Source organism: Rhopalosiphum maidis, chromosome 2 (assembly GCF_003676215.2).
Source record: "Rhopalosiphum maidis isolate BTI-1 chromosome 2, ASM367621v3, whole genome shotgun sequence".
In the NCBI taxonomy this organism is placed as follows: domain Eukaryota; kingdom Metazoa; phylum Arthropoda; class Insecta; order Hemiptera; family Aphididae; genus Rhopalosiphum; species Rhopalosiphum maidis.
Window position 1 is genome coordinate 73378414 of NC_040878.1, and position 12775 is coordinate 73391188.

The 12775-nt window shown below is 29.1% G+C and overlaps 1 protein-coding gene across 1 annotated transcript; it reads left to right on the forward strand.

Moving 5' to 3' along the window:
* The first annotated feature begins 85 nt into the window (after positions 1-85).
* LOC113552964 (peroxidase-like) lies at positions 86-12703 on the forward strand. Its single transcript, XM_026956031.1, has 12 exons — positions 86-722; positions 4295-4595; positions 7635-7843; positions 9665-10032; positions 10152-10338; positions 10412-10609; positions 10684-10831; positions 10899-11055; positions 11141-11311; positions 11769-11967; positions 12082-12187; positions 12269-12703. Exons 1-12 carry the CDS (start codon positions 149-151, stop codon positions 12351-12353), a joined length of 2703 nt encoding a protein of 900 aa, XP_026811832.1. The 5' UTR covers positions 86-148; the 3' UTR covers positions 12354-12703.
* The last annotated feature ends 72 nt before the right edge of the window (positions 12704-12775 follow it).

Sequence of the window (12775 nt, forward strand, 5' to 3'; positions counted from 1 at the left end):
AGCGCCATGACCTTGGACGACCGTCGATCGACCCACGTGAACCGCGGTGGGCTCATCACCGCATCATCATCGCTGTCGCCGTCATCCGTCCGTACGCGACTGTGCGCGGTTCATTCTTCAGTAGACGTCCGCACATTCGAACCGCAACATGACGCGAATGATTGCGTTACCGTTGCTCTTGCTGCTGGCCGCTGTGGCGGTCCGCACCCAACAGCAACAGCAGCCTTTCCTCACGGAAATATTCCCCGAACAGCTTGAACAACAGCAGCTACAGTTCCAACAGAACCAGGTACAGGTGCAGTTGCAGCAGGTGCAGCAGGCACTTGAGGCCAGGCCGCAGGACCCCGGACTCCGGGATTCGCTGTTCCAGCAACAGCAACAGTTCGTGCAGATGTTTCAGGACATCCAGCGGCAACAACTGGTCCTCCAGCAGAGGATACAGGACAGGCTCAGAGGTGCGCAAACCGTACCGCAACCTGTGCAGCCCGTACAGCCCGTACTGCAGCAGCAAGTGCAACCGGCACCGCCAGTCGAGCAACCATTCAGGAAATCACCTAGTACCCAGGGATTGTGCAAGACAGCGAACGGTGAATTGGGATCGTGCCGGCCACTGGTCAGTTGTTTGTTGTTTTACGCCGAACTTCCCGAAATCAAAAGACAACCGTGCAAGTTGGCGGTCAACGAATTTGGCGTGTGTTGTCCTTTTAAAAGCCTTAATCCAGGTAATATATATACTATATAGCAATAGGAATATTATTATATTTTATAAGGATACATAATATATTAAACATGATATAAACATTATGACTGTCATTTGATGTATTCACGTTTTGGACTGGTGTGGTTAAAATTACAAATTTCGTACATCACAACATTTACATTTTAAGTTTATATCATCTCAAGTTTTAAGTAAAACATTCTCGTTTTGTTTTTGTATAGATACAAATACTATAAATACCTACTATATTTTCATTAAAATAATATATAGTAGAAATTCTTCGATTTTTTTTCTTTTCATATATAATTTAATGAAACTATTGAGTATAATTGTATTTATAATGATAGTCTGGGAAACAAGAATGTATTTTTTTGTATTAAAAATATCATTAGGTACCAATAGTTATTAGTTAAGAACTGTTCTTACAAGGTTATTTTTCCGTGAAATCTAGCAAAAATTATTATTAAGTATACATAATAATTAATAATAATTATTAAAAATGAATTTTTTGCTTTTTTTCTTAAAAAAAAACAATCAATTACGTATACATTTATTCATAGTATTATGTATAAATGTATAATATTATATTCGTATAATATATAATAATTTAATAATCTTTATGCATTAGTTGACAATGCATATTATGGCAATATAATATATTTGATATTATTTCTTTTTGCTATTTAATAACAATTTGTTGAATGGTTTATATAAATTTTATCTTAAGTATGAAAACAAAGATTTTCTGTTTTTTTCCAATACTCACAACTTATAGGAATTTATTTTTTTCTATTTCCAACGTACCCGACTTATCTAGATACAAATTTTAAAAACTAATTTGTATTTTCATTAAGTCTTCTTAAAATGCGTTTAATGTAATAATTTTGTTCTTTTTCTTCAAAAATTTAAATAAGAAATTTCTTTAATTTCAACTTTTTATTAAAAATATTTTAATATTAAGACAGATTAAATCATAAAAATGCGAGAAATGTAAGACTGAACTTAACGAATGTACTTGACGACAAATTCAAATTTGTTTTTTTTCATTCATCATTTGACTACATCAATTGGCATTTTGAAAACATAATGTAAATATGTAACTGTTATATTGCAAAAAAAAACTGATTGTCATATTCTTAACAAATATAGTACATTGGTTCCTTAAAAAAATTTGAAAATTCTTATTTTAACAGTAAATTTGAAAGACGTAATTCATTGATATTGAAAACAATAACTTAAATTATTTGACTTATCATTAAATATTATATAAACTGTATTACTATAAAGTAAAATTACTTTGAAGCCAATAAATTATTTATTAATATCTATTAATAATTCAAATAAACCCACCTACCTATACAACCTACGCCATAATCGATTTTTTTTAATACAAAACAAAAAAAAAATTATAATTTTACAAGTATTAATTAATAAATATTAATACATTATAGTGTACTATATGATATATAATATAATGTATTTTAAGTATATATTCACCAAACTTAATTTATAGAGATTTGCTAAAATTCCTTTAAATAAGACATTTCTATCTAGCAAAATATAGTAATAAGAATTTTATTTATCACAATATTATTAAACAAGTATGTACGTAAATAATAGACAAATAAATTGTTTGCGTCATAATTAAAGAGATTATGAGTAGAATTTATTTTAGGTACATTTTGTTGTACATTATACATTGTTGTAAATTTTTTTGAATTTAAATAACAATATTTGTATTTTATATTTAAGGGTAACGTTTAAAGTTTTACCATATTTAATATTTTTACATATTGTTAATTTATTTTAGGTAAAATAGATAGAACGCAGTTAATAATATTAATTTGTTTGTCCGATAACAAAAATTTCATTTGAATACTATTATTTACAACATTTATTTTCGTTTCATCTAAATTTAAATTAAAACCGATGAAATAATTCTAACAAAATATAGTAAAAACCTGTAAAAATGCATAATCATCATAATATTGCTCGTGATTATTACGTTCTCTAAAATTTCATTAACAATGGCAAGGTCTGCGTCGGTAGTGACGAATATGCAAATATTCACCAAGTATCAAGGACCCACGTTATAATGCTTTGTTGCAGTAGACCAACGAGTACGCAAGATAATCGTCTGGAACGCGTTTTTCTATAAAGTTTAAAATGACGCAGTCATTGAAGTTTAGACATAAATAGCAATATAGTAGTACCTATACCTAAAGGGGTACCTGCTATAGTTGTAATACATGTAGGTCTCCATATTATACCGCCTGCGATACTCATGCACACGCATCCGGATCATCTATTAATAGATATATATTGCAGACATCTATTTTTTTAACTTCTTTTATTTTTATTCATTCATAAAGAACATAATGGGTTCCACTGATCTGCATGTTTACCTATATAATATGTAAAACGGGCATATTTTTATAAGTATTGCAATAAAAGCCGAAGGTATAAATGACATGTGAAACCCGAACAGAGGAAATAAATAACTCGTATGGTGGGTATATATATATATATACCCACACATTCGTTCAGGAGTCATTGATCTACGGAATCACCGATTGCTGCTCAGTAATAATTCATAATAATATAACTGGTCCCAAACGGGTTTCGCATGCTAATGAGCTCTAGGGCGCGTATATATCGCATACACGCAAACATAAAAGATATAATATAAAATATAATGCATTTATTATTTCATAGCTCCTTTATAATGATATATAATAATGTGTGATTGCGGTCAATCCTATTTAAATGTGGATAGCGAGTTGGATATGATTCCGGGACCCGTAGATTTAAGCAGTCGTATAATCCCTTTCCTCAAATATTTTTGTTATACATACATTCAAATTAAATTTTAAAAAATTAAATAAAAATTATTAACTATTAATTTGTAATAAATTGATATATAAATGTTAAAAATATCATAGTAAAATATACAAGTTAATGAAAATGGAAGTTGGGAACGGTTTTTTTTAATAAGTTAATTTTTTTTTATAACGAGTTGTTTATTGTTATTAATTTTTTGTTTTTAAATATATGTAAAAATGTATAATAGTTATATAATTATTAGAAACTAATCCTAGCCAATTTAGTATACCCGTAAAAGCTATTTAATTGTCTATTTACACAACATTTATAAAATTCGGGTAGTCAAAATTGTTGTGATGGATATCTGAAAAAGTAGAACTTTATTTTTATGGTTTAATCAATTATATTTTATTTTTAAATGAGAGGAAAAGGAATAAAATCATATGTAACCGTAAAACTGTATCAATTAAGATTTTTCTTAGAAGTAAGGAGATCGATTAAAGTTTAAAAGTTAAAAAAGGCTGTTAAAGTGCTAAGTGTTTATTGTATTTCAGGGCAAACCTTAAGCTTTTGGACACTTAATCGCAGTTTTATTGTGTCGTACCTACTATATATATATGTATATATATTATTTATTATATAAATGATATATCTTATATTATATTAGTCTAAAAATGGTATTGTAGATCATGGTATATAATGATAAATATTATTTTGAAATTTTTTCTCGGAACCATGATGTCGTACATATAGCCAACAACCAACAGACGTCGGCTGCGACCACAGTTACCGGCGTGATCAGAGCACCGCCGCCGCCGCCCGTCGAAATACCACCATTCACGCCGGAACAGTTAAACATCGCCGCGACAAACGCGCTGCAACGCTTAAACGAGCGACGGGTACTTGTTACGTCTCTATTTACGAAACGAATACTGGTGCCCACAGGCAGTGCCGCAGCATGGCACCAAGAGCTCTTCCCGACCACCAACGAGACCCTCACAGAAGGTGAACAGGCCCAGAAATCCGTGGATGCCAGCGTGGGGCTTGTAAACGAGTGAGTTTTTAATGGTACATAGATTCTAATTTACACATAACACGTTACAATAGAATAAATAATAGACGTATTATATCCAGTGGCGTAGACATTATTTCTGAAAGGGGGGATCGAAAAAAAAAGCTAAATGGGGGGGGGGGCAAATTGAAAAATTCCCGCCCTCCCAAAACTTTTTACTTTGGTAGTAAAATATAAGAACAAATGATGAACAATGAAATTTGAATGAATATAATTTGAATTGATTCAAAATTCACATTAAACACAATATGGTAGATTATTCACTCCAACACTCCATAAAGTCAACATTTCTGTATTATAAAATGCTACATCATTAAATGTATAAATAAAATAAATAATAATTGAATTAACAAATAGTTTTCTATTTTTTTTTTGCTAATTAGTCTAAAACTTCTGCTGTAATTAAATATTTCTATTAACTGGCATAAGTGTAGGCCATTTAGCCGTTCCTATAACAAATACATTTTCACACATTTTCAACAATCCTGTGAGTGTCTTTTTTTAGTTTTCAGATAAATAAATGGTAGGTACGTAGTACGTACTATGTACTAGTGTACAACGTATACGCGGTGAACTAAACCCATAGCGATAATGATCTCATTAGTTATTTCTCATAATGTAATAACAACAATAATATCTGATAACATTTTAAACACAGGCTCACAGTGGAAGCATAGCCCTTTTATTCGAGCATACATACATATTATTATATATAAAGTATTGTCTTTATAAATAATAAGATATGCTATAATAAAGTATAAACATAGTCGTTATTGAATATTTCGACTAAATAAACATTACTTTGCTACAGATAAAATAAAATAAAATTATAATGGTATTTAGTATTGAGAAAATTTTCATAATTCAATAGCTCGATAGATTATAATATCACAAAATAATGCATTTTAGTGCATACTGCATATAATGTAATCAAAAACAAAAAAATAATAAAAATCCAATGGGGGGGATCTGACCCCCACGCCCCCTTTGTATACGCCCCTGATTATATCTATAGTGGCGCAAAAAGGTGCGCTCTCCATCGAGATATGCGATATGTAAAATGTAAGCTGTATGTATATATATATATTAACTCTTAAAGTCTTGAATGGATCGGATTCTGAAAATCATGAGTAGTAATAATATTTTACCAAAACGCCCACGAAGAAGGGTAGAAAAAACAATTGTTATCCTATAGCTTTTTAAATGCGTATTAAAAAAAAATAGAGAACTCGCTCTGGTCTGACTTTGAAGTCTGAATGTACCTCGTTATTGATTAGGTTATTGATACTGTGGATGTGTTAAGTTTGAATTCAATGGAAAATTATTCAATCATTGTATCTATATGAATATTATATTTTTATGCTTTAGAATAGATTAGAAACGAACATTATATCAATAAAAATTGAAAAAAAAATCGAAATTTATAAATATGTTTAGAATTCTTTAGAAGTACCTGGAATTTTTTATTTGAATTTCTCTAAAGTATCAATTATACCATTAGAAGATTAATGCATTTTTTTGCTCCAACGCTTGTTTAAGAAGTGCGGTTCATATATTTTTGAAACGAGAAAAATATTTGAAGCCATAATAATTATTATTATAGTCGAAGAATAATCTAAGACATTGATCTGGAAACTAGATGGACTCATATGATTATAAATTTATATTTTATCTCTGGCCATAAAGGTCTAGAGTTTTAGACGACTAGACACGGCTATAGTGGCGTAACCAGGGTTTTAGATTATATATAAATTTAGCAATACAAATTGTGTCGCAACAAAATAAAACAATTTTTTTCTCGTTACTAGAAATTATTTCGGAAATATTTTGTTGAACCCCCCCCCCCCATGTATACGTGCTTGTATAGGGATCAGGGATTTAACCTTTTTTCTGTCAAAATCCTTGTATATCTAATAGGTATAAATTAGAAAGTTGTTCTTATAGCAATTATTAAAATTATCTATAATAATGTATGCATAAGCACAATTTTTTTAAATTTAAATGTATTATACAGATAATGTAGGTATTCCTCTCCCCACTAGGGCCTATATTGTACAATATTAACAATAATAAATTATGTGCTATAAAATATAATATATTAATGCTATAATAAGGAACGTAATGCATATTGTGATAACAATGTACTCAGTCCTGTGCATTTTTTTTATTTATTTAACTCTTATTGTTCATATTAGCCCTTAGGTTATCCGAGTACATGAGTACTACGTAGGTAATTAATTATTAATCATCGGATGGAGGTAAAAGTTTTAACATATGATTGTGATGCATCCTATATTTCTGTATGACTGATCGGGTGTATATTATGTGTGTGTATAAGAATAATTGTAGGGACGAATTTAAAAACTAATGAATTATGTACATATACATTTTACACAATGATCGTTAAACGAAGACGTATTGTGACGCCTTCTTAACCCTGACTGCTTGACTATTATATTAACAATGTAATAATTACATTATATGTTCCGTTCGCAATAATAGACTATATAATTATACTAACACCTGAAGGATTTTCGACATTTAATATTAGTCTAAAAAACTAAAAGTTATTTACTGAATTAGTTAGTCGACAGTCAAGTACCTATCTAATATACCTATCTAAATTTTATTATATTGGTGATATTGCATTATTTAATAAATTATTAAGAAAATATTTCGAATTAAAAACAACAACATATAGGAAACATACGTATTATATTTTATAATATCCGTTTATGGTATAGACAGAGTTAAATATGTATACTGAGTACAGAGTAAAGACTATTAGAATTAGACTAGGTATAATAAATACGTATATTTACCTATAGATAATATAGGCTAATGTTAGCTATAATTATAATCAATAATCCATCTCATAATTTATGCATGTTAAATATGTGTGAAATACAGTGATATTTCATATACGGCTATACGAGTATGTATTTCAGTATTTTATTTATTATTAAGTACCAATAATTTATTCAATTTTTAAGTTTATACGTGTTTTTTATCATTGTATAGTTTCAACTTGACACGTGAGCAAGGTACATTTGCCTTACCGAGTTTCAGTATTCTCGACACAGTACTTGGCGATACTTGTCCTAGGACATCATTTTGCCAACCTCATAAATACAGATCAACTGATGGGTCTTGTAATAATATCCAACACGAGCTTTGGGGGCGAGCTAGCACGGCTTTACAGAGAATTCTTCCTCCAAAATATGGAGACGGTGAGTACCTATTACGGTGACTATTCCACTTGAAATAAAACATTATAATAACATGTCTATTGTCTTGTAATCAGTAGAAAAATAACTGCTTTTCAAGCATTTATGATTGTCTAAGTATGGCGTTATTCAAATAAAAAATTGTTCAAATGATTTTTTTGCAATTATTCGATTAAAAGTGTATTCGAAAGATAATTAGTTATTTTTTTTTTGATTAAAGATTAAACATACTATGATTTGTAATTTTAAACACGAAAATATTAAAAACTAAAGTTAAATTTTTATTTTAAATCACACGGTTATAAATTTTATTTTATTCCGAATAAATGCATAAATATTAATTATTATAAACAAAACAATATATAAAAATATAGAAGAAAGTATTGTTTAGTAATTTCGTAATAGGTAATTACGACAATAATAAATAATAGTAAATATTTTTACAAAAATTAAAATAGAAATTAACTTTAACAAATAATAAATATCGATACTCTATATCTACATATTACAAAATTTTTAAATCAAATTTCAAAATAACCTTTTTCTGAAACACGTCATCTCATAGTTTGTTGCTTTTATTGGTAAATTGGTCATAGTTGCTTTTATTTTAAATAAAATATAAATATTTGAATATACAAATCAAAAAAATATTCAATTAATAAATTATTAAAAAAATTAATTAAATTTAATATAAAAGAACTAAAATTTAATATAAATTTGAAAAAAGAATAACTAAGTTATTATAAATAAGACAATAATAGGTAGGTATACTAAGAATAGTAAGAACAGGCACGTATATATAAAAAAAACCGAGGGGGGAGGTACAAAATATAGCAATACAAATTGTGCCACAACATAATAAAACAATTTTTCCTCGTTACTCGAAATTATTTTGGAGGGGGGTGGGTTGAACCCCTTGTATACGTGCCTGAATAAGAATAAAATATTTACTACATTATAACAATATAATAACATAGGTTTTAAATACTCACCTAGTGAAGTACATTGGTACATTATACAATTTATACATATATACCTACTACAGTACTACAACAAATAATTTAATAATATTTTTTACTTATATTATAATTAATATAAATTATACAATGATACATTAGTATTAGAATTATGTTTGAAAATTAATTTTTTTTTTTGAAAAATTATAATTTAAAATTATTTATATGTTTTCTATTCAAATAATTCTAAAAAAATCATTCAAGCAATTTTTTATTGTTTTTTATTACTTAATACTTTTGATAATAAAAATAAATTATTTAATCATATTATTATTACAAAATATTTGATACCTAATAATAAGCATAAAAATGTAATGCCAGGATGTATAAAAATTAATTAATTAAAATAATATACAAATAAATATAGAAATTATATTAAATAATTTATTAAAATTGAATGAACTATTATTTCACTATTGATACATTAAGTAATTGTTTAGTGATTTATTATGAAACCTTCAAACCCTACATAAGTATAATATCCAACTAATAAGTAGTTAATAAGTGTGACAATATTATACGTCTAAGCTGATTAGTTATAATACAACATGTAGTATCTACCTATTCGACCTATTATACATTGTTGTTCACCTATTATAGTTATTATAAAATAAATTATACAACCCTCATTGTCTATACGAATAAAGAAGTACGAAAATATATAGACGAATAAAAATAGTATAGTTAATACTACATAGATTAAGTATAAGAGATTTAAAAATAATAAATATAAATAATATAATGTTATCATTTTTTATTAAAATATAATATGCTTTATAAATATTTGACCGTTGTGTACGAAACTCAGGTGTAAATTCTCCGAGGTCGAGAGCAGCCAACGGGTCGCCGTTGCCAAGTGCGAGACAAGTGAGTGTCACATTTACGCAAGATGTGGATTCGCCGTCTGAAAATTACACAATGCTGTTAATGCAATGGGGACAATTCTTAGACCACGATACAACGCATACACCCATAAGCAGAGGTCAAATGGGTAGTGGGATATCGTGTTGTAGAAATGGACGAGAAATCGAAAGTTCTCTACGCCACCCGGACTGTTTCCAGATAGAAATCCCCCGTAACGATCATATGTTCGCGCCTTTTGGCGAGAGGTGCATGGAGTTCGTCAGATCACTACCAGCGCCACGTCCCGAATGTAATTTTGGACCCAGGGAACAGGTGAAAAAAAAACTATTTACATCGATAAATAAATACCTATTATTAATAAGCTTTGTACAAACTCGCCACTAAAAACGTATTCAAACCTCGAACGCATTGTGTTATGATTTTATCATTAGATGAATCAAATCACCGCTTACCTCGATGGATCTAATATATACGGGTCTTCGCTGGCCACTCAGCAAAGCCTCCGAACGTTCCGAGGTGGTATGCTCCAATCACAAAATATCAGAGGAAAGCAGCTTTTACCGGGAAATCCTTCCGAGTGTTCCGACGATACCGGCAGATCTGCTTGTTTTAAGGCGGGTAAGTAAACTACATCTCGAGTTTCAAATATGTAGTTTTATTTTATAAAACTTTATGTGTACTTTTTGCACAGGCGACGGACGCGTAAACGAACAAATAGATTTAGCTCTTTTGCACACCATTTGGCTGCGTGAGCATAATCGTATCGCTTTCGAGTTGTCCCGACTAAACCCTCGTTGGAGCGACGAAGCAATATTCCAAGAAACGCGAAGAATAATCATTGCTCAGATACAACACATAACCTATAATGAATTTTTGCCGATCGTTTTAGGTAAGACTACCTTCCTGCCTATATACAGAATCCCATTGAAATGTAATACCGTTCTAACGATTTCTCTGGTACAGGTAGAAGTTATATGGCCAAATTTGGGCTATCTCCAGCAGAAAATGGGTGGACAAGAAATTATGATCCAGAGTTAAATGCTGGAATAACCAATGCTTTTGCGGCAGCTGCTTACCGATTCGGTCACACACTTATTCAGGGAAACATCCAGTTAGTCAATTTCTAGGAGTGCAATTTTATTTTGATCGTAGTTTAAACATTTTTTTAATTATTTCAGTGGTTATGGAAAATTTGGTAACATCAGAGAAAATCTTGTACTCAGCAAACAGCATTTTGCACCATTTAGTTTATACAAAGAAGGAGCTTTAGATGACTTTATCAGAGGAATATCTTTCCAAAGCTCTCAAAATTTTGATAGATTCTTTACTAGAGAAGTAATTTGGCAACATTTCTAAGCATATTATTTACTCCTGTTTGTTATATTTTAATACTTAATTACTTTTAATACTTCATCCATAGATCACTGATCATTTATTCCAAGGTAATCTAAATTTTGGACTTGATCTAGTAGCATTAAATGTACAAAGAGGGCGTGATCATGGTTTACCACCGTACAATGAATGGCGACAAGTATGTGGGTATGAAAAAGCAAGAAACTGGAACGATTTAGAAGAATATATGGAACCACAAGTACATACTACTATACTAATTATTATAATATATTCAGGGATATGAATTTAATAAACTAAATATTCCATAATAATACATGAAATTTAATCAAACAAGATAAATCTACAAAATTATAGTTATGGTATGAAAGGTACCTACCTCCATTCCAGTAGATAGTATTTATTAAAATTTTAAGTGAACTTATAGTAAGAATCTAAAAATAAATAGTCATAAAAAACACCAAAATACCAAATCCATAATATTTTGCTGAATTATGAAATAAAAATAATTCTGTTTATATGCAGCAGTATCTAAAATATAGGAAATACAATTTTATGTTAAGTAATGTTATAATTTTAATTATGTATTGTTCTCTAATAATTTAGAATAAAATTTAAAAATCATTAAATTCATTACCCTGTTAATATAATAAAATAGAATATTACCATCTATGTTAACAATATTATTTTTGTTCTAGACTATTATTAGACTCGCACGATTGTACAGTTCAGTAGACGAAATAGACTTATATATTGGAGGAGTTTCAGAAAAACCGTTGAAAGATGCTCTAGTAGGCCCTACTTTTGTATGCATCATTGGAGATCAATTCTCTAGACTTAGACGTGGTGATAGATTTTTCTATGAAGAAGGCGGTCATCCATCTTCCTTTGATCAAGGTAACTAAATTTAACAACTGTAAATTACAGTTTTAATTACAATTACAGTTCAGTGAACTGTTTAGAAGTTTAGAATGTATTTATATTTTGAAGCTAATAAAATTATTTTTTTAGTTCAACTACAAGAACTCAGAAAGAGTAGTTTAGCAAGATTATTGTGTGATAATTCTGATGATATGGCTCTCATTCAACCATTAGCTTTTTTAAAACCATCATTTTTGTAAGACTTTTCATATTTTTAAATAATACTTATTAATTGTCAACTCATATCTGTATAACTAATAACTGTTATGATTTTCAGGAATCAAAGGGTAGCTTGTGCAAGTTCTTCTATACCAAAAGTGGATTTAAGAGCATGGGCTGGAGAAAGAACAGCAGTACCATAAACTTGAGATCATATTAATATCCACCATACCAATCAAATTATAAAAATGCTATGAAAAAAGGAAATTAAAGAACAGGCATTCATGCAACATGTGATCTATCACACAACTTAGAATTTAATAATATCTAATCTATCATATACTATAAAATATATTAAATTAGTTGTTATGGTCAATTTAAAAATCAAAATTTAGTAGAAAATGTGTATGACGAATCGTCTAAATGTACATATATATATGATTGATACTAGGTACCAATCAATATATAAATTTGATGATATTTTTATCAATTTAATACAGAATATTCATAAAGTGTAGGGTTAAATTTAAAAAAATAAAATTGCAGTGTTATATTTAAAAATTTTTAAATTGATAATATTATACTATACCTATTTTATTTTACAAAATTACATTAAATTTTATAC

Excerpts from the sequence above, each read along its gene's own strand:
- LOC113552964 (XM_026956031.1), top strand. The coding sequence starts at position 149 with ATGACGCGAATGATTGCGTTACCGTTGCTCTTGCTGCTGGCCGCTGTG. Across the intron at positions 4,596-7,634 it reads AGCGTGGGGCTTGTAAACGA|TTTCAACTTGACACGTGAGC; the intron begins GTGAGTTTTTAA and ends ATCATTGTATAG. Across the intron at positions 10,339-10,411 it reads ATCTGCTTGTTTTAAGGCGG|GCGACGGACGCGTAAACGAA; the intron begins GTAAGTAAACTA and ends CTTTTTGCACAG.